The sequence below is a fragment of the Erpetoichthys calabaricus genome, chromosome 3, assembly GCF_900747795.2.
Source record: "Erpetoichthys calabaricus chromosome 3, fErpCal1.3, whole genome shotgun sequence".
In the NCBI taxonomy this organism is placed as follows: domain Eukaryota; kingdom Metazoa; phylum Chordata; class Cladistia; order Polypteriformes; family Polypteridae; genus Erpetoichthys; species Erpetoichthys calabaricus.
The window spans coordinates 259,250,799-259,270,761 of NC_041396.2; the positions used below are offsets into that span (position 1 = coordinate 259,250,799).

Sequence of the window (19,963 nt, forward strand, 5' to 3'; positions counted from 1 at the left end):
AAGAGGAAGCCCAGACACCCTGCAGAGGAAGCTCATTTCAGCCGCTTGTATTCACAATCTCCTTCTTTCGGTCACTACCCACAGCTCATGATCATAGGTGAGGGTAGGAACATAGATCGACCGGTAAATTGAGAGCTTTGCCTTTCGGCTCAGCTCCTTTTTCACCACGACAGACCAATGCAGAGTCTGCATCACTGCAGACGCTGCACCGATCCACCTGTCGATTTCCTGCTCCATTTGTCCCTCACTCGTGAACAAGACCCCGAGATACTTGAACTCCTCCACTTGGGGCAGGATCTTGCTCTCAACCCTAAGAGGGCACTCCACCCTTTTCCGGCTGAGGACCATAGTCTGCACATTGTGCTATAAAACCTAACATTCTGTTAGCCTTCTTAATGGCTTCTGAACACTGTTTAAATGTGGATAGTGTTGAGTGAACTATCATTTATCGGTTCTTGTTATTAGATAGATAGATAGATAGATAGATAGATAGATAGATAGATAGATAGATAGATAGATAGATAGATAGATAGATAGTGCTTTATTTGCCCCAAGAGGGAAATATGGCTTTTTACATAAACTCAAATATATATATATATATATATATATATATATATATATATATATATATAGTCACGCACGAGCGCATGGGGAGCAGTTTAAGGACCCGATGCGCACCGCGACAAGTTGTGCCAGAGGACAAAGGCAGCGTACTAACCTCTCTCTCTCTTTCCCCGTAGAAAAGACGAAGCGCCGCCACCATAAACCTGCTTGAACAGCTCAAAGAACAGTACTTCTGGGTTCCTTTCTTTCCTCTGGTCCCCGCTTGATGACGTCCAACACCCATACACCACAATGCCTTCCCAGCATTCCACATTCCTAATTTCCGGCCTGCCACTTTAAATTGTCCATCCACCCATCCTTCTTTGTCTTATGATTTTGAAATATTATAGGACCTGAATTTTTTGTTGCAGTATACGGGGCTAAAAATCCCAAACCTTGCTCATTGTTTTTGATTTATTACTATATATATATATATATATATATATATATACATATATATATATATATATATATATATATATATATATATATATATATATATATATATATATATATATATACATGCACACACCGAAAGTACTAAAAAGAAAGAAAATGTCTGAACTGGCTAAAGGTAAAAAGAGCCATCACAGTCACAGTGAGAGATTATAAAGGAGTATTGGCATAGGTATAAATGAGCCCCAGTAGCGTTTCTTGATACACTTCTGCTGAATAATCCACTTTCATAAAAGCACAACTGTCTATGTATCTGTGTGTCCGTCTGGTTGCTGTGCCTTTGCTATATCCCTTGTGGTATGGAATTTGTAAAAGCAGTGCTAATGTTTGCTAGGACCCATTTGTTGGAATGAAAAATGCAACACATTATATTATACACACATTATAAAATACATTCCAACAGATGGTGCACTGCAAACATTAACACTGAAGATGCTGTGGTCTATGGTGATTATGTAGATTTTAACCCATATTAGATGGATGGTACAGCTAGTAAATAATAAAAATGTACCTTCAAGTTTTGAACCTCCCATTAAGTATTCAAATCTAATTTTTCTATTTACTACATATAATACTTTACATCTACTTGCATTAAATTTCATCTACAACAAATTTGCTCAAGCTTGTATTCTGCTGAAGCCCCTCTGTAATAATTTGTCTGAACTGCCCTAGTTTGCTATCATCTGCAAACCTAAGCAGTGTGATGTTTATATTCCTGTCCAGATCATTTATGTATTTTAAAAAGAGCAGCAACCCTATCTCTAATCCATAACATAACTTTTAACATTGCCTAATTCTGATAAGATTCCTTGACCCATAACCCTCTGCTTCCTGTGTTTAGGTGAATTTTGTACCCATCTATGTAGCACCCACTTTTACCACTTCCATTTAGTTGGATGTCCAACCTCTCATGTGGGACCTTACGAAATGCTTTTTGAAAATCAAAATAAATAATATCATATATAACAATCTGATTGTATCTTTCTGTTGCTTCCTCATAGAATTCCAGCATATTAGTAAAAAACCACAACCTGTCTTGCACAGACACATATGCTTAGTTTGCCTTTTTTCTGAACCCATGCTGTCTGTTTGCCAATTCACCTGCTTTTATCATGAGATGCCTGATCTTTCCCTTAAAATTAATTCACCTCTGATGCATGGTACAGTATTGTAGTTATTTCGAGCTTTCCGATTATCCTTTTTATATAACGGGAGAGTATTTGCTATCTTCTAGTCCTTAGGAATTTCCCCAGTTTGCAGTAACTTTTGAAAAATATACAGCAAGGGCTACATATGGACTCAATATAGCTGATAGATTATATCTTCATGTTTTATATGTATATTCAATGAACTGAAGACTTACAAATCTAAATAAAGACTTTCAGTCTTAGATATTAAAGTAAAATATGTATTTTTTTGATGTGGATAATCATAAGGCATTGTTGGATTTAATACAAATTGGCATACACAGAGAGGATTGGACCAAGCAATAATTTTAAAAAATATGAATATGTGGACAGAAAAACCACTGGAATATGATTCACTTGACACACTAGCTGCTTCCTTTGACTCCTCCACAGGCTCCAGACACATTTGGAATTAAAACATAAAACTCATAAAATTCAACATAAAACTCTTGTGCAGTATATAAAGATTTTAATCTCAAAATGCAGTAATTGCCATATTTGAATGTTTAGAACCACCAGTGTACAAAGGTCCTCAATCGAGAGGCCAACGCCATTCTGAAATTACATCTTAGAAAACACTAACTGGCTTTCTGTCCAGCATGTTAAGATGTACATTTTCATTTCAGAATGACATAAACACCACTACTCTTTTTTTTTTTTTTTTACAAATCTCTATATATGTAGTTTCATCCTCCAAACACCCAACATTTCACTGTTTGCGGCCTAAGCTTAGTGCTTCATTTACCTTTTACTGTTATTTATTAATTGATTCATTGTTAATCATGAAACTCTGCAGGATCTTGCCCCTTACCCCTGTATCTGCTTGCGTCACATCATTGGTTTGAGATCATGTCTGCTGTGAGACTCGTGTGGGTGCAATATCAGCAGTGGCTGAGGTTAAAAGAAATGGGCTGCCTTATACGAATTGCTGGCTTTAGGAGGTGACATTTATGATCTCAGATTCGTTTCACTGTGTGACTGTGCCACTTAGGTAGATAATGGTATTTATGATTAATTTTCATTTCAGCAAGGACTGGGTGCTGTCTTATTAAAATCAGCATTACATTTTGAAAGAGTGACGAGAGAGATGTAAATATGTTATGTAATCAGACCGTAGTGCCCTGATGTGTAGCATGTTGAATGAAAAAACAGCTGATTAAAGCTAGGAGTCTTTTATCGTTATGATAAAGCAATGTCCACTTTTCTACCATATCCCGAAGGAGGATCTCGCCATAGAACCTTTAGACATCCTGAAAGAAGGTCAATTTTAGTTAAAGTATGTAACTGAGTAAAGAAGCCAACCAGGTTATAGTTCTTAATCCTACGACTGCTAGCTGAGGTCAGACTCGCATTTCATACCAGCATACAAGCCCCTACTTTTGAGGCTCCTTTTTATCTTCTTCCTACATACAGTCAACATCTACTCTGTAGATTTTAGAAACCACCCAGGAAGGTTTATTCAGATACCTGGATCTGACATCGAAAATGAACCATGGATGAATTTGTGGCCCCAGGAAACAGGGTGAACTGTTCTCGGGACAGAAAATCAGTTTGGGAATAGAACCGGGGTGGGCAAGAAACCTTATAACAGACTTAAGGGTCATGTACATAATACACATAGAATAAATAAAGAAACCAGGCAAATGTCAAAAAAAAACATGAAATGAGAAGTAGTCAGTAACCTTGCTTGCTTGTGCACTCCCTAGTTGTCACAATAAATATTTATATGCAGTGTTTGACGTTCATAGTATAGGATATACAGCTTAGATCTATTTTAGAAGCAGAATCATATATAAGCTAAGGACTTAACTCTGAAAACCACTAGGTTTCAGGTTCACATCCCAACACTGTATAACCCTAAACCAGTGTCTTATTCTGTCTGTGCTCTAAATGTAACAATATCTTTATTTTTAGCACTTCTATGACCACTTGAAGTGATGTCAGTTATGAAAGATGCAACACAAAGAAAGACGACTGACAGTCCAAACCAGCATTTGAGGATTACTGGAGCAATGAAAGACACAGACAGATATGTTTAGTTTGCCTTTGGCTCTCTTCTCTCAATGCTGTTTTAAGTCATCGCTCATCTCAAAACAAAACAACAAAAGAAACTGGAGTGGAATTAAAATCATCCAGCTGGCTTAATTTTGTTAGAGCTATTTAAACAGAGAAGGAAGTTCAGATGAGCCTGTGTCAGATGACATCACACTTTTCTTTTGGTGGAGTTGAAGTCTGTAAAATCCACAGAAATGAACGCAAAGGAACTCTTGCCCTTTTCCCTCACTTGCACTACTCCTGCTGCTCCTTAGGTTTTTTGGGTACAGAGAGAATAGGTTGAGGGCAGGCAGCTCTGGACAGTCAGTCATTCTATAAGGGAGAATAGCGCTATGAGTTGGTAACGTGAGACTGCAGTCTAAAACTTGTTTTGCTGTCCTCCAAAGAGAGTTGGGAACTGTATTCTTTTTAGCAGTCCCTTCAGCTTAAGTGGGATAATCAGAGAGCTTGCAGCAGTAAATACCTCACTTACAGACATTGACCCACTCTGTCACACGGCACTCTTCACACAGTACATAACAGCACCAGTGGAAGTGGCAGTTGCATCTCTCACTGCGCGTCTGACGGAGGATATTGTGGCCTCGGCCACAACAGAGACTGCCACAATTGTCCATGCGTTGGCTAGTCTTGTTGCAGATGCGTCCCTCTGTGCCAAGTGAATCCACCGTTAGGTCCCGTTCACAGAAATCAGGGGACTTCTCAAAATACACCAGCTGGTTCGCCACCTTCTGCTTGCCGAGACGAGGATTGAAAACTCCAGTGTTCTTGTTCTGCGAGTTGATGAACACCGCAGTGTGGAACTTCTGCTTCAGCATGGAGCCCACCAACCGAAAATCAGGTGTGACATACCAACAGGTTTTGAACTGGCAGCTTCCAGATGTCCCATGACATTTGCATTTCTTTTTCATGTTCTCGGTGACTGCCTGTCAGGAGGAAAATAAAATTCATTCATTAATAGTTAAATTACCTTTTTCTTACTATTCCAAATAAGGGGGTCACGGGGTCTGCTGGAGCCAATCCCAGCCAACACAGGGCACAAGGCAGGAACCAATCCCGGGCAGGGTGCCAACGCACTGCAGGACACACACAAACACCAAGCACACACCAAGCACACACTAGGGCCAATTTAGAATCGCCAACCCACCTAACCTGCATGTCTTTGGACTGTGGCAGGAAACCGGAGTGCCCGGAGGAAACCCACACAGACATGGGGAGAACATGCAAACTCCACGCATGGAGGACCCGGGAAGCGAACCTGGGTCTCCTAACTGCGAGGCAGCAGCGCTACCACTGCGCCACCCTATACAATATATACTAAAGCAATATATACAATATATATGTTACCGGCAATGTATGAAATGCAGGCATTGTACAAGAAAATAACTTATATTACAAACAACCCATATTTAATTTGTATACCAATGTTTCTAACTCTTTTTGTATTTAAAAAATGATAGTAATATGCAAAGACTCACTAAGTGATCCATCAAAGGCACAAAGGAAAATCAATAACCAAATTATTTGATAGTAGTTATTAATCAAAAATTTTAAAAAGTAAAAAACTTCAAAACAACAAATACAAGAAATTACAACACCATTTGAATGGTAGTCAAGAAAAAATACAAAGAAAATTGCAAAGGAAAGTAAGACACATACCAAGAAAATATTCCACAGTTACTTCAGTTAAAAAAAATCAAGTTTTAAAAATCTGAGATGTGTACAAGGTGTAATGCTCAGAACAAGATTTATTTCAAATGATGGGGAGAAAAAACTGCTTTCTTGTTTTTATCAGAAGAAATCCAAAAAAGAAATTAGTCAGATTCACTACATAGCAGGTGAAGAGTCAAGGAACCACTAGACTAAACGAAAATTTAAGAAGTTCAAAAGGCAAAAAAGCCCCATAATTTAGATTCTAACACCAAACAAAAGAATTTAAAAAATTCAAAAGGCAAAACAAATCACAATTTAGAATATGTTTTAGCTTTGACAAACTAACACCAAACAACGCCCAAGCCAAACCTAGAAAACATGGCTGCTGTGTGTCACACACGTACATTACGGGAGCATGTGGAAGGCTCGGTTTATGAGGTAAACTGGAGGACAGATGACAGTGATACACAACTACTAACCTCACTTCCTTTTTCAGTCTTAGAATGGAGTCCCTCTGATACAAGCGATGTCCCACCCTAGTCACTTCAGAAATCCCCCCTTTCGTTCACCCTGCTGAAAAGGAAGTGATGAACCTGGAAGATGGTGTTCATAGCTTGGACTGACCGCCCACAGAGGCACCTTTAGTATTATGAAAGTGGACATTGTTTTGCATTCAATTCTTGTGTTTGTTTTTTTCTACTCAGTTTATTTTAGTATTATCGCTATTAATCGCTAACTTCACCCTGTAGTGCATCTTTTCTCCTCACATGCGACATCACACTGGGCCATGCCCAACAAAAGTGTGTGTTGTAATAACGACTGCACACAAAATGGCGGCAAACTACCAATAACAACCAGGAAGTAAAAAATAAAAACAAGCAAAGAAACAAACTTACTTTGATCTTGACACAATGTATCAGGAGTTTGCACGAAAAATCGTACGATCAGACCAACCACAAATTATATATTTTATTAGCTATATTAAGAAATAATTAAATTAACAAATGCAGTTAAAGTAACAATAACTACAGAAATACCTGAGTGGAAAAAATAAATAAATAACAGAATAGAAAAAAGAAAAAAAACCAACATTATTTCCTGAACTGAAACTAACAATTAGAAAAAATGTTTTAAAATAGGAGAGAAATTAAACAGAAAATAAAAATAAAATCAAACAATTGCACTCTTAACTAACAATTCCAAATTAATATCTAAACTACATAATCCTAAAGAGGTGAAAAAACACAATTGCCTTGCTTGTTTAGAGATTCACAACTAACAAGAGATGAAATGCTGGGTATTAACATATATATTTATTATTTAACATTAAGTTCAAACCACAAAGATCCCAACAGAAACAACACTCAAGCAAAATTTAATGAGATATACTAAGCAAGAATGGAGCCAAAACAAATGGCAGACTGAGCTGAGGTTACAATAAGTCCTTTGGTTTCTGTATAGTTCAATTTGAAAGCAATTAACTGATATGACAAAGCAAATAGAAATGTAGCAAAATAGGAAACAAGGGATGGAGTGTGGCACAAGGCCCCCATGAGTCTCTGTTTTTGTAGAATTTCCGTTATTCTTAAACATGCCTGCATGGGTTTGTTTCCAGGATTCAAGCCTTCATAGTGTGGGGGTGTACAGCTTCTGGAGTCCACACGTTGGATGTATTTCTTCAATAAATGTTGGAAGATTAGCATTAGTTGGATGGAAAATAAAAAAATAATTTTGAGAACTTTACTTTTGACTTAGGCTTTGTTTTTGAGTTTTGTGTTTGATGTTTGGTTCTCATGGTTTCTTTTAGTTTACTGTCTTTAACCCAAAAGATGAGTAGATTAGGTAACTTTATCCCAAAGTTGGGCTTGTATTAGTGAGTGTGTATTAAAGTGAATGTGTGACTGTGGTAGGTTCATGCTGTATTTAGAGTTGGTTTATCGCTAATGGTGCTGAGATGGGCTATGATAACTGAACTGGGTTAGATGGTTTTGAAAAAGGATGAATAGATGGAAAATATTACAAAACAAATAAGTGGAATCCCTTAAGTTGGGAGAAACAAAAAGTTTCATGTTTAAGTATTAAGATGTGCTTCAGTAAGTTCAAATGTTCAAGACTAACAAAATCCAGGGTGTCATGATTTTCTGAGTACTTTATGTCATTCCACCACCACCATTCCACCATTTATTTAATTTGTTTTGGGCTTTTTGCCTCCTGTTTTTTATTGTCGTTTTGTCGTTCATAACCATTTATGATGCCATCAACAAACACCATGGTGTGCTGTCACTGTGGCGTGGGTGTTGTTGCCATTTATAGGTGGTGTCACAGACACCATTCCTATTGACATTTGGTATTCGGGTCATATCTGTTTAGTGTTTCATTTAAAGTAGGCAGGAACAGAATAAAACAGAATAAAATAAAATAAAGAAAATATTAAATTGTTTCAACTTTATTTTTACTAATATAAAAAAACACATAAAGAGGCTTTTGTTTTCTCAAAGATGAAAACATTTTATTTGTAGCATAAGGGACTTGTAGCTACAGATTGAGTTGGAGCACTGGAAAGAATCTAGTGGAAGAACATTTTGTCTTATTTTGTACAGCGTGCTGTCTGGGTGCTTTTTGATCTATTTGCTTACCACATTGTCCTTCTCATCAGATTGAGCATTTGTGTTCATTCTGGTGCACCTCTGCTGTCTTTAAACTCTCAATTTTGATATTTGGTTGCTTTTGAAAATGATGAAGACTTTGGGTTTTATATTTTGTTTGTTTTTTTACTTATCTCTGCCATTCAATGTCTAGTGATCTAGTAAAGCTGGTTTGTTTTGTTTTTATTGTATTTATGATACTTTAGATAATAATTCTTGTGCATATTGGATTTCCTAGTCTTTATATGAAAATATGCTATAGAAATAAAAGTTCTTGTTGTCCTAATCATTAAGCAAACATGTTTCAGCAATCACTTCAGATGTACATTGGACAAGTGTAAGTATCACTCCTGTTCACATTAAAAGAGACAAAATTAATCCTAGCAATTCAATAAGTCTACCTGTATAAACAAGCATATAAAATAAACTAGAAAAGTACTTGAAATGTAACAGTTTTAAGAATGGCTGTCAGCATGGGATTTGATGAGAAAGATCCTGCTAAATACATTTTTAGATGGAGCGTTTACTTAAACCTTTAAAAGTTCTTTGATAGTTGTGCACAAAAGATTAATTGTAACTCTAGAATCCTAAAACATTAAATTGTATTTTGAGCTGGAGAATGGGCAGGAGACAAAAAGTAAGAAGGAGGACGAGAATGCTTCATCTGAGGTATGTAATGAATTTGATTTTTCAGACACTATTCGTTTAATTTTTAGAATTTTAGTACATATATTTCTGGTTGTTTGTAAATTTAACCATTAGTCTGGTGATACAATTATGCTTCTTGCCTTATAATAGTTGTTGTCATTTTGTGTTGCTGATTACACATAATGCAGAAATGCATACTGTATCATCTCATTCTGCCTATAAAAGATGGTGGCACATTATTCAGTTAGAAGCAATCCTGAGGCCTTTGCCAGGTTTCTTTTGACTTTGATTTTGATTTAGAATTTTGATTTTAACATTTGGTTGTGATGGTTTCCTCTGGTTTACTGACTACTGTTTGGATCTAGATGAAGGTTCTGTCTGCTGTTTATTTTATCTCCTGGTCATTATCTGTTACTCTAAAATTCCTCTGAACACGGTTCTCTTAACAGATGATCATAACAGAGTCAGGCCCTGCAGTCCTCTTAAGGATTCATATTAGGACTTTTTTCTAATTTTAATTACTATAATGCAGACTTGGACAAGAGAGAACAAAAACATTTCAGAAAGCTTTGAACGACCCTTAAAAATATTAATTGTAAATGTAAAGTGAGTGATGCTAACTTACAACATGAAAACTCTGAAAAGAATTTAAGCATACTTATCAATGCAGCATTTTCATCCATTTGAAAATGTACACAAACAATTCAAAAGCAACAATATCTTATAATTCTGTGTCAGGAAGTATAGGCAAATGCTGATGGCTTTTAAAACGTTTCTTGATGAGATATTGGGAAACTTAGAAAGTAGTTAAAATGAGTTTTATGAACGCTTTATTCATCTTTTAAAAATATCTTATGTTTATTTATTAATAGTATAATGGTTTTTTTTCTTTGATTTTGTTTGCATTCATAACTTGAAGTAGACAATGCTTTAACTTGCTTGTTCTAGTCTGTCCCTTGGCTTTCAATTGTCCAAGTGGAAGAATGCCTTTGTAAGAAGGTCAATATATTTGTTAGTAGTGTCACTTTCATACAGAACCTGGCATCTTGTTTTTAGTTGACATAATGGGACAATTGCGTTACTGTTAGAATGTGACAGTTTAATAGATACTCTGAAACCTTCACTAAAATGTTTGTAACTTACAATGTGTTCTTCAGTCTGCCTGAAAGAATGGTAGTTGTTTTCTTTAATTTTCAAGTGAAGACGAAAGCTTCACTGACACAAGCAGCAATATAATACACCTAATAATTACATGTAAATTTAATTGACATGGTCACACCATTGAATGGTTAACCTTCAAGTGTAAGCATTTATTTCAATAGTTTAAACAGCATCATCACAGGGGTCCAAATTTCTAAGAAACACTCCATTCCACTATGAGACAAGTGGTGCAGTACAAGCAATACTTGATCCTGCACAGGGCCTAGCTTGTGTCCTCTGCGTCTTTTTCTTTCAGCAGTCTTATGGTGCTTTGGGAAAAGTAACATCATTTCAGGAGCCACACCTGGGAATAACTTTGATAGAGATCGTGAACTTGTTTATACTGTCAGAAAGATTATTAAATTATTATTTACACTCCATAAACTTCTAGGACATTGTTGTGAAACACATTATTATGCTTTAAAGGCTTAGTTAAGAGATTATACTTTTTATATTTGTATTTATTTTTTTAAGTGAGCTGATCACTGATGGCAAATGTGTGAGGCTTTCTTGTGTAATAGTTCTGGGTTTCGACTGACTATTACAGACATCTGGGTTTGAATTACACATCTGTCTTTAATTCTGTAATATGAAGTTAATTATGCTATCTGACAAACTCTTCCTTTATTCTATTTTGTTTCTAGCTATAGTACTACAATATGCTACCTCCAAATATAGAGTGATGCATCACATCTTAAGAAGGCTCAACAGAGAAATGTTGTGTTATTCAAATTTCTCTTTGTTTTTTTTAACATGGACTTAACATTCATCCAATTTTTTCCTTTGACATAAAACAAAATAAGTACACATGATTGTAAAATAGTGATTTATACAGTTCTACTTTTGAAAAGCGTACTCCTCAGTAAAAAAAAGTATAAACTCTTAGGAAACCAGTATTACATTTCTTAATACATTAAGTATTACATTTCTTTGCTTTACTGAAGGGACATTATGGAAAAGGTATTTCGTTGTCATTGTTACATATTGTAATAAAACAGCTAATCAAATTAACCTGTGCTAAAGGTAGGGCCAAATACATTTACATTAAAATTGCACCTCACATGACCTCTAGTGGCAGAGAAATGATTTCTGAAGCACATGCCACAGGTGCTTGGTAAAACAGCAGATACATCTATGGTGCCACCAGTCGCATCCTCAAAACTTCAGGCTTCATTGCTACATCACAGCTCTAAGTTCTGACAATGCATTCATCCTAATGAGTCTAGAGATGCATTTTTGTTATGCTAATGTGTTCAACAAATTAGTAATAGAGCAAGAAAAGTATTCACAAACAGCAGAAAAATGTAAATATGATACTGAGCTATACACTTCAATAAAAAACTCTTCATTGTGTTGTGTCCAACGCGAGGAAAACCACTATGGCAAGAAAGTTGTCAGTACTTCCAAACCTTTTATTTTTAAATGATATTTTCTCCTAACTTCAAAATTATTTTTTTTAAAAATAAGAGATATTATCAAGAACAGATGGCATGGTTTTAAAATTACCATGTACATTATATAGCATCTTACTTACAAAGGACTATCACCAGCCTCAGTGCAAAAGAAAAACTGTGCTGTGTACAATATATGACTTTTCCTGTATAAACCTCAAATTTTATTAGTGAAATATTGCCACACGATATTGTATGTACAAACTACTACCTCTGTTGAACAAAAATTACTGAAGTAATTTAAGTCAAAATCAATAATTTTCAATGCTAAAAACAGTGGCTTAATAATTCAGATTGAGCTGTTCTTTTTGTTAGTTATTCATATTGAGCTGTTCTACTTTGAGTTATCATGTCTACTGACTCACATCCTGACACACACATACACACAAAGATATCACTCTGAAAACAGTTACATTATTTTTGGGGGTGCCTAAAATGTGTTAATCTCCTGAAGCAGTTCACAATTTGATTCCATCATAATAGTTTGCACGTACTGTATATATGTACTAATGGTATATTTAGGGAATTACATTTTTGCATAACCAATATGCGTTCTTTAAAACAGTAAGAAATCAGGTTTTTAGCAGTGATCAACCAAAGCCAAAATAGCCCATAAACTCAAGAAATATTTGCAAAATACATATGGACGTAATATTTATATTTTTCTTTGACTGATCTCTTAGTAAGCCTCCCCAATTGTCAGAGTATCTAGGGTAAACTATTAAGGAAAATGTTTGGCATGCATGAGCCCATTTAAACCCCATACACTCCTGTCTTTTCTAAATAAGGATCTTAAAACCAATCAGTTAATCTTTTTTATATAATAATTTTGAAGGGAAGCAACAACAAAAGGAGTGTTACAATGTACACTGCAAAACTAAACTGAATAATAAATCTTCCCTGCCCTTTAACTGGTACCCCACCCTGCCTTTAGGATTTTTAATTAACCCTAAACTTCCATGCCACCTACCTCTTTGCCTTGTGCCCGCATCCTTCCTCTTTAGCTTTTCCTTTCCCAGACACACTCACCCACCTGAGGGCACTGTGATCTTAGTTATGTCAGCTAGGGTCCCTTTCTCTCTGTTTAGTAGCCTCACAGCCTGTACTATGGCAGCATGCAAGTTTATGGCTCAGGCAAACTTTCACACTGAGATAAAATTTGACTAAACTGACTTAACAAAATTAAATCACAAAAAAGAAAACAAGTGCACAAACCATACATACATTTTGTAGGGAATGGTCTTCTGACCCCAGAAAAGTGAATTTACCCCTGACAAACAATATAAAAGAATTGCTGATGACCGATTAAATGAATATATGGTCCAGGATATACATTTTAAGTAGTAACACCTCTCAAAAGAGGTGTTTCTGCTGTTGGAGAAAATCGACACTTTTTTCTCTATTATAAAAAAAAATCCGGGGGGGGGAGACTAGGGAGACGAGACGTGATCTTCTCGGAAGACAATTTGACGTCCCGCGAGAGACAATTTAACGTCACGTGAAGACAATTTGACATCCCGCGAGACAAGGCAGTGAGACAACATTTAAAACAAGTTCACGGACATCTAACCAAGCAGGTTGTTGGAATGCTTTTGGCAGAGAGACATCATGTGCTTTCAGCTCTTAAAACAATGACAAGCGATAAGCAGAACACACAGCTTGTCAACAGCAGCAGTAGGAAGCCAGCAGATGATCCGACCACTTCTCCTTAGCTTGTGTTTAGCCCCCCAACCCTTTCACAATGTGAGCAGCAGAGACGCGAAGTGGCAAAAGGACAGTTGCTGTACAGGCTTTGAAATAATTGATGCAAAACACGACAAGCAGAAAACACAGTTCTCCAGCAGCAACAAGCCAGCAGATGATCCGACTGCAACTCCTTAGTGTGTGGTCAGCCCCCCCTTCACAACGCGAGTGGCAGAGACATGAAGTGGCAAAAGGACAGATGCTGTACAGGCTTTTAAATGATCGACATGCACCACGACAAAAACAACATGCAGCTCGCCAACAGCAGCAGCAGAAAGATAGCAAATGATCCGACTGCATCTCCTTAGCGTGCGTTCAGCCGCCCCTCTTCACAACAACATGAGAAGCGTTATATGTCCTGCGAGAAAGATTTAACCACGCCCGGGTCCAGAAATAAAGGACAAGTATTGTTTTTACAAAAGTTTTAAAGTAAAAGTGAAAATAATGCATATGTAACAATTTCCATGAAAATAACAATCTCTTTAAATTATATATCCATCCATCCATCCATTATCCAACCCACTATATCCTAACTACAGGGTCACAGGGGTCTGCTGGAGCCAATCCCAGCCAACACAGGGCACAAGGCAGGAAACAAATCCCGGGCAGGGTGCCAGCCCACCGCAGGGCACACGCACACCCACACACTAGGGACAATTTAGAATTGCCAATGCACCTAACCTGCATGTCTTTGGACTGTGGGAGGAAACCCACGCAGACACAGGGAGAACATGCAAACTCCACACAGGGAGGACCTGGGAAGTGAACCCAGGTCCCCAGGTCTCCCAACTGCGAGGCAGCAGTGCTTCCCACTGCACCACCGTGCCGCCCTAAATTATATATCCGGTAAACCAAACCCGGGGGTGGGCGAGTGAAGCAAGCAGGAGGCGGAGCCCAATAGTTATTAATAATAAACCAGGCTAAATCAATAAAAATATATTTATTTTATTTAATTTTCATGAGATATTACTAAAATGTTAGTGTAGTGATCAAGAGCCTTTCGTTTCAAGAGGCTCTTGGAGAAACTGTCAAAATTTGACATTACAGCTGCAATAATGGCTTTCCATTATGATATCTTTCCTCAATATTTCCCAGCATGGATCAAAATTTGTAGGTCCTATAGGACAAGGCATTGGACCAAAAACCTCAAGGTCCCTGCTTTGGGTCCCCAACACTGAGTCACTATGTGACTATGAGTTGTTAACTTTAAATTCTATATTATTCAAAAAAGCATAACTGTATTATAGTTCTATATATTGGGATAATGCTCACTTACAGAAAGGCAGTGTATATAAAACAGGCTGTTTTATATATAAACATATATCTCTTTTCATAGAGAACTGGGTGGAGAATGAAATCACTTCTGTCTGTTTTTTTTATTGGATGATTAATGTAAAATATTACACATTCTTGGAAATTTTTATGTCATCATCAACATGTACCCACATGACAACACTTTAGTTTCAGGTCTATCATTAATGCATCTACAGCATTTGTCACTTACTACTACTAACAAGACCTTAAAAGGGGCTTTATTTGGTCATAACAATACTTTAAAAGCATCTGTATAGTGTGATTCAACTTTTTCCTTAATGTATGTTATTTTGTCAGGAAGTATATTGTACCATCCAAAGATGTTTCTCGAAAGCAGTATATTTCGATAAGCGTGACTTGACGATTCACAGGCCTTATACTGTTAAATACAGACTTTGGTCCACTTACTGATGACTTAAACCTTAGGCTGTAACATTAAATCCAAAGCCTTCTCTGACCACCCTAAATAGAAGCTACTGTATTTTAGGACATACTGCATAAGGGGTCTTTTGGTAACTTAAACAATATTTTGCATCCCGTACCACACAGTGCAGGCTTATTTATCTTTGTTGAAAATGACTTAAAATCTTAGATTATAACAAAAGATTTTTAATTTAATTACTGTTGTTTATTCATACAGTTTTATAACTCTGATGTGAGGAATTGTTTATATTTAGTAAGAGTGAATGAAGACTCGTAGAGTTTGAGTGTAACAAGTGGATGCCAAGTAGCCTTTTGGGGATTACTGTGGTAGTAGTATTGGATGCTATGTTGAAGCCCACATTCTGAAGAGAAGCTTTATTTCTGTTTACTAAGAATTAATTAGACACCTTGATGAAAGAGATAAATAACCACTTTATTGGTGTTTTATAAGTCCAAATAAAGCCCTTATTAAGTGGACTTTTATTGACAGCCCTTCACTTTTTCACATTTTGTTATAGCCTTGTGCTAAAATTCACTTACATTTGTTTTTCCAAACCTCGTACAGCACCCAATAGCCCAGAAACAGGATTTCAGAAATTTCTGAAAAAGTATTCAAAATTAAAACTGAAATATCACATTGACACAATATTCAGACCCTTTGCTATCATACTTGAAATTTGTCTCAGGAGTGTTGTGTTCTATTGATCATTGAGATGTTTCTGTACCTTGCTTGGAGACCACCTGTGGTCAATTCAATTGAATGGGCATGATTAGAAAAGGCACAGAAGATGTCTGAGTTTACAAAGTGTATCAGAGCGAAAACCAAGTCATGAGGTTGAAGGAATTGCTGGTAGAATTTAGAAATAGGATTGTGTCAAAGCACAGATCTGAGGAAGGCTAAAAATATTCCTGCAGCATTAAAGGCTCTGAAGAGCACAGCTGCCTTCATAATTGTTAAATGAAAGTAGTTTGGAGCAACTGTTTATTTTCCTAGAGCTGGCTACCTGGTCAAACTGAGCAATGGTGGGAGAAGGGCCATGGTAAGAGAGGTGACCATGAACCCAATAGCCATCATGGCTGAGTTCCAAATAACCTGTGTGGAGATGAGAGAAACTTATAGAAAAATAACCATCATTGCAACACTCTACCTAGCTGGGCTTTATGACAGAGTGGCCAGAGAGATGCCTCTCCTCAGTTAAGAAAACACACATGGAAGCCTGCTTAAAGTTTACAAGAAGGCACCTAAAGGACTCACAGACTGAGTAACAAGATTCTGTAGTCTGAGGAAACCAAGATTAAAGTCATGTGTGGTGGAAACCAGGCACCACTCATCATCTGTGCAATAACATTCCGACAGTGAAGAATGGCGGTGGCTGCATCATGCTGAAGTGTTGTTTTTCAGCACCAGGGACTGAGATACGTACAAGACAGGGATGAGGGAAAGCTGAACAGAGCAAAGTACAGAGATATTCTTAATAAAAATCTGCTTGTTAATGCTCTAAATCCCGGACTGGGTCAAAGGTTTCCCTTCTGATAGGACAATGATACCAAGCACAAAGCAAAGATAACACAGAAGTAGCTTAGGGACAACTCTGTGAATGTCCTTGAGCTGTGCAGCCAATGTCCAATCAAACATCTCTGGAGAGAACAGGAAACAGCTGTCCACTGACAGTCTCCATCCAGTCTGGCAAACCTTGAGAGGGTCTGTTAAAAAAAATGGCAGAAAATCCCAAAATCTACATGTGTGAAGCTTGTCAAGTCATACCCAAGAAGACGCCAGGCTGGAATTGCTGCCAAAGGGACTTCAACCAAGTACCGAGTCAGGGGTCTGATAATATTTAATTTATTTTATTTATTAATTTGCAAAAATTTTTAAAACATTGTTTTCTCCATGCTGGGATATTGAGTGTTGCCTGATGAGGGAAAAAAAATATTTAAATGATTGTATCACATACTGTAGATGCACTATAGGTAGCCAATAAGATGAAGTGCCACCACCCACATTACCTCAACAAACTAGTTACAGAATTTAACCCATAACCTGCAAAGTTATTAAAATATACTAAAGTTTGGCTCCTTTGTGCATTTTACATCACAAAACCTATTCCTCGTTTGTTTGGTTAGTGCACAAACTTTCATAGCAGGTTCATAAAGTATGTGCCCCTCAGACGTTTTGAAAGTTTTACACTTGTTATCCACAGTTTTGAAAATAAACTACACTCTACGCGTACCTCACACTTTATAAAGGATTCATAATTTGGAACATATGCCAGTGTCTTGCATGCTATAAAAAGATATAGATATCTCTCTATATATATATACAAAATCCAATGTCTGTCTGTCTGCATGTATGTATGTACAGTTAGGTCCATAAATATTTGGACAGAGACAACTTTTTTCTAATTTTGGTTCTGTACATTACCACAATGAATTTTAAATGAAACAACTCAGATGCAGTTGAAGTGCAGACTTTCAGCTTTAATTCAGTGGGGTGAACAAAACGATTGCATAAAAATGTGAGGCAACTAAAGCATTTTCTTAACACAATCCCTTCATTTCAGGGGCTCAAAAGTAATTGGATAAATTAAATAACTGGAAATAAAACGTTAATTTCTAATACTTGGTTGAAAACCCTTTGATGGCAATGACAGCCTGAAGTCTTGAACTCATGGACATCACCAGATGCTGAGTTTCCTCCTTTTTAATGCTCTGCCAGGCCTTTACTGCAGCGGCTTTCAGTTGCTGTTTGTTTGTGGGCCTTTCTGTCTGAAGTATAGTCTTCAACAAGTGAAATGCATGCTCAATTGGGTTAAGATCAGGGGCCTTATGTATAACGCCGTGCGTAGAACTCACACTATAATATGGCATAAGCACAAAAGCGGGAATGTGCGTACGCACAGAAAAATCCAGATGCAGGAATCTGTACGCACGTAAACTTTCACGTTCTTCCACTACATAAATCCCGATCAGCGTGAAAAGTAACGCACGTGCGCGCGCCTTCTGTCCCGCCCCAACTCCTCCCAGAATTACGCCTCTTTGAATATGCAAATCAATATAAATAGCCTTCTGTGAAAAGACAATGGGAAAAGCACAGGGGAAAATATAAGAATTTCAGCGAATACCAAGTGGAGGCAAAGGAAAAACGTACTATTTGTTGGTTTAAACAGTGGTATAATCAACAAAAGAAAGTTGATCGAGTGACAGAGTGTCGGAGAAACTCGAAAGATCCAAGTTCACAAAGTCACACAGTGCCCGAAATAAAAAAAGAAATCACATATCAAAGTCGCCGTGAAAAGGCGAGTCGTAGCCCACCGTCTGAGTGTCATATGAAAGCTTATTAGGGTACAGAGAAAACAAATAGGCACACAGTGGGGAAAAAAGCACGAAATGTCAACTTTAATCTCAAAATTTCCACTTTAATCACGTAGTTTATTTTGTCATTAAAGTAGAACATCATAAACTTCATCTTAAAATCGTTTAATTTACTAGTTTTTCAAGTAGCACGTTAAATGCTTTGTTCTGTATTTGATCTTCTATGTGCTCTATGTGTGTGAATCACTACGTGCTTCCGTTCTTTCTCTTTCTCCGACAGGACACAGAATCCATTACATTCGTGATATTACAGCTCTCTGAATAATTAAAATACTGAGATATCATTTTCATGATGATAGGAATGAAAGCATGTTATTAAACATGGGAACACAGTGGCGCAGTGATTGTTCATATCTCACGCAAGAGTCTTGCTGCGCCATGTGCGACCTTCGATTAAATAATTTATTACAGAAGTACTGTCTCTTTCAAACGTACTAACCTCCAATTCCTGTCCTAACTTTTCTTTTTCCAAATGCCCAATCGCCACACAATCAGCTCTGTAATAGACGTTAAGCCATCTGTAAGCTTAGAACGCCGATTCTTCAAAACTTTTAAGGAACATTGAAATATCTTCGTAGTACATGTTTAATTATTCTATCCGTCTATCTTTCCAGTGTTGCATCAGCGCAAGAATACAACGCAATGCAGGAACAATCCCTGAACTAGCTAGCGCTGCGGCACGGTGTCCTCACATGTTTAATTATTAACAATACAGATTATTTAAATGAAGTTAAAGTTTTAGCTGTATAATATAATCAACATATTTTGCTGCATTTCATCTTAAAAATGATATCATCATATGTAAATACACGCTTCATAAAGTGGCGCAGGTTGTGCAATATTATAACTGTAGTGCAAGTTTACAGTGAGGTAATTGTACTTATAAGTTCAAACAGTTCTACAAGGAGCACTTGATGGACTGATTTAGTGCGTTTATAGTTCTTGGGATGAAACTTTTTCTAAACCGCGAAGTCCGTACAGGGAAGTCTCTGAAGCGTTTTGCCGTGGCTGAGGCAGCGTCTGCTTCATGCTGTGCAGTGAGAGTAATATGGAGAAAGATGATCTGCTGTGGCAACACCTAACGGGAGCAGCTGAAAGAAGAAGAAGATGCAGTGAGAGTTACAATGCTAAAGCAGTTATGGTATTTGCAATACTATGGCTATTCCCTGGACCATTATATTGCTGCAGGTTAATTACAATCAGATGAATTACACTA

General features: G+C 37.1%; 1 protein-coding gene across 1 annotated transcript in view; it reads right to left on the bottom strand.

Annotated features, from left to right (window-relative positions):
• Positions 1-2,695: 2,695 nt before the first annotated feature.
• wnt10b (wingless-type MMTV integration site family, member 10b) overlaps positions 2,696-19,963 on the bottom strand; it is a 37,664-nt gene continuing 20,396 nt past the window's right edge. The window contains exon 4 of the mRNA XM_028798123.2: positions 2,696-5,224. Within this exon, the coding sequence (XP_028653956.1) occupies positions 4,766-5,224 (459 nt within the window). The 3' untranslated portion in view covers positions 2,696-4,765. The remainder of the gene's footprint in view (positions 5,225-19,963) is intronic.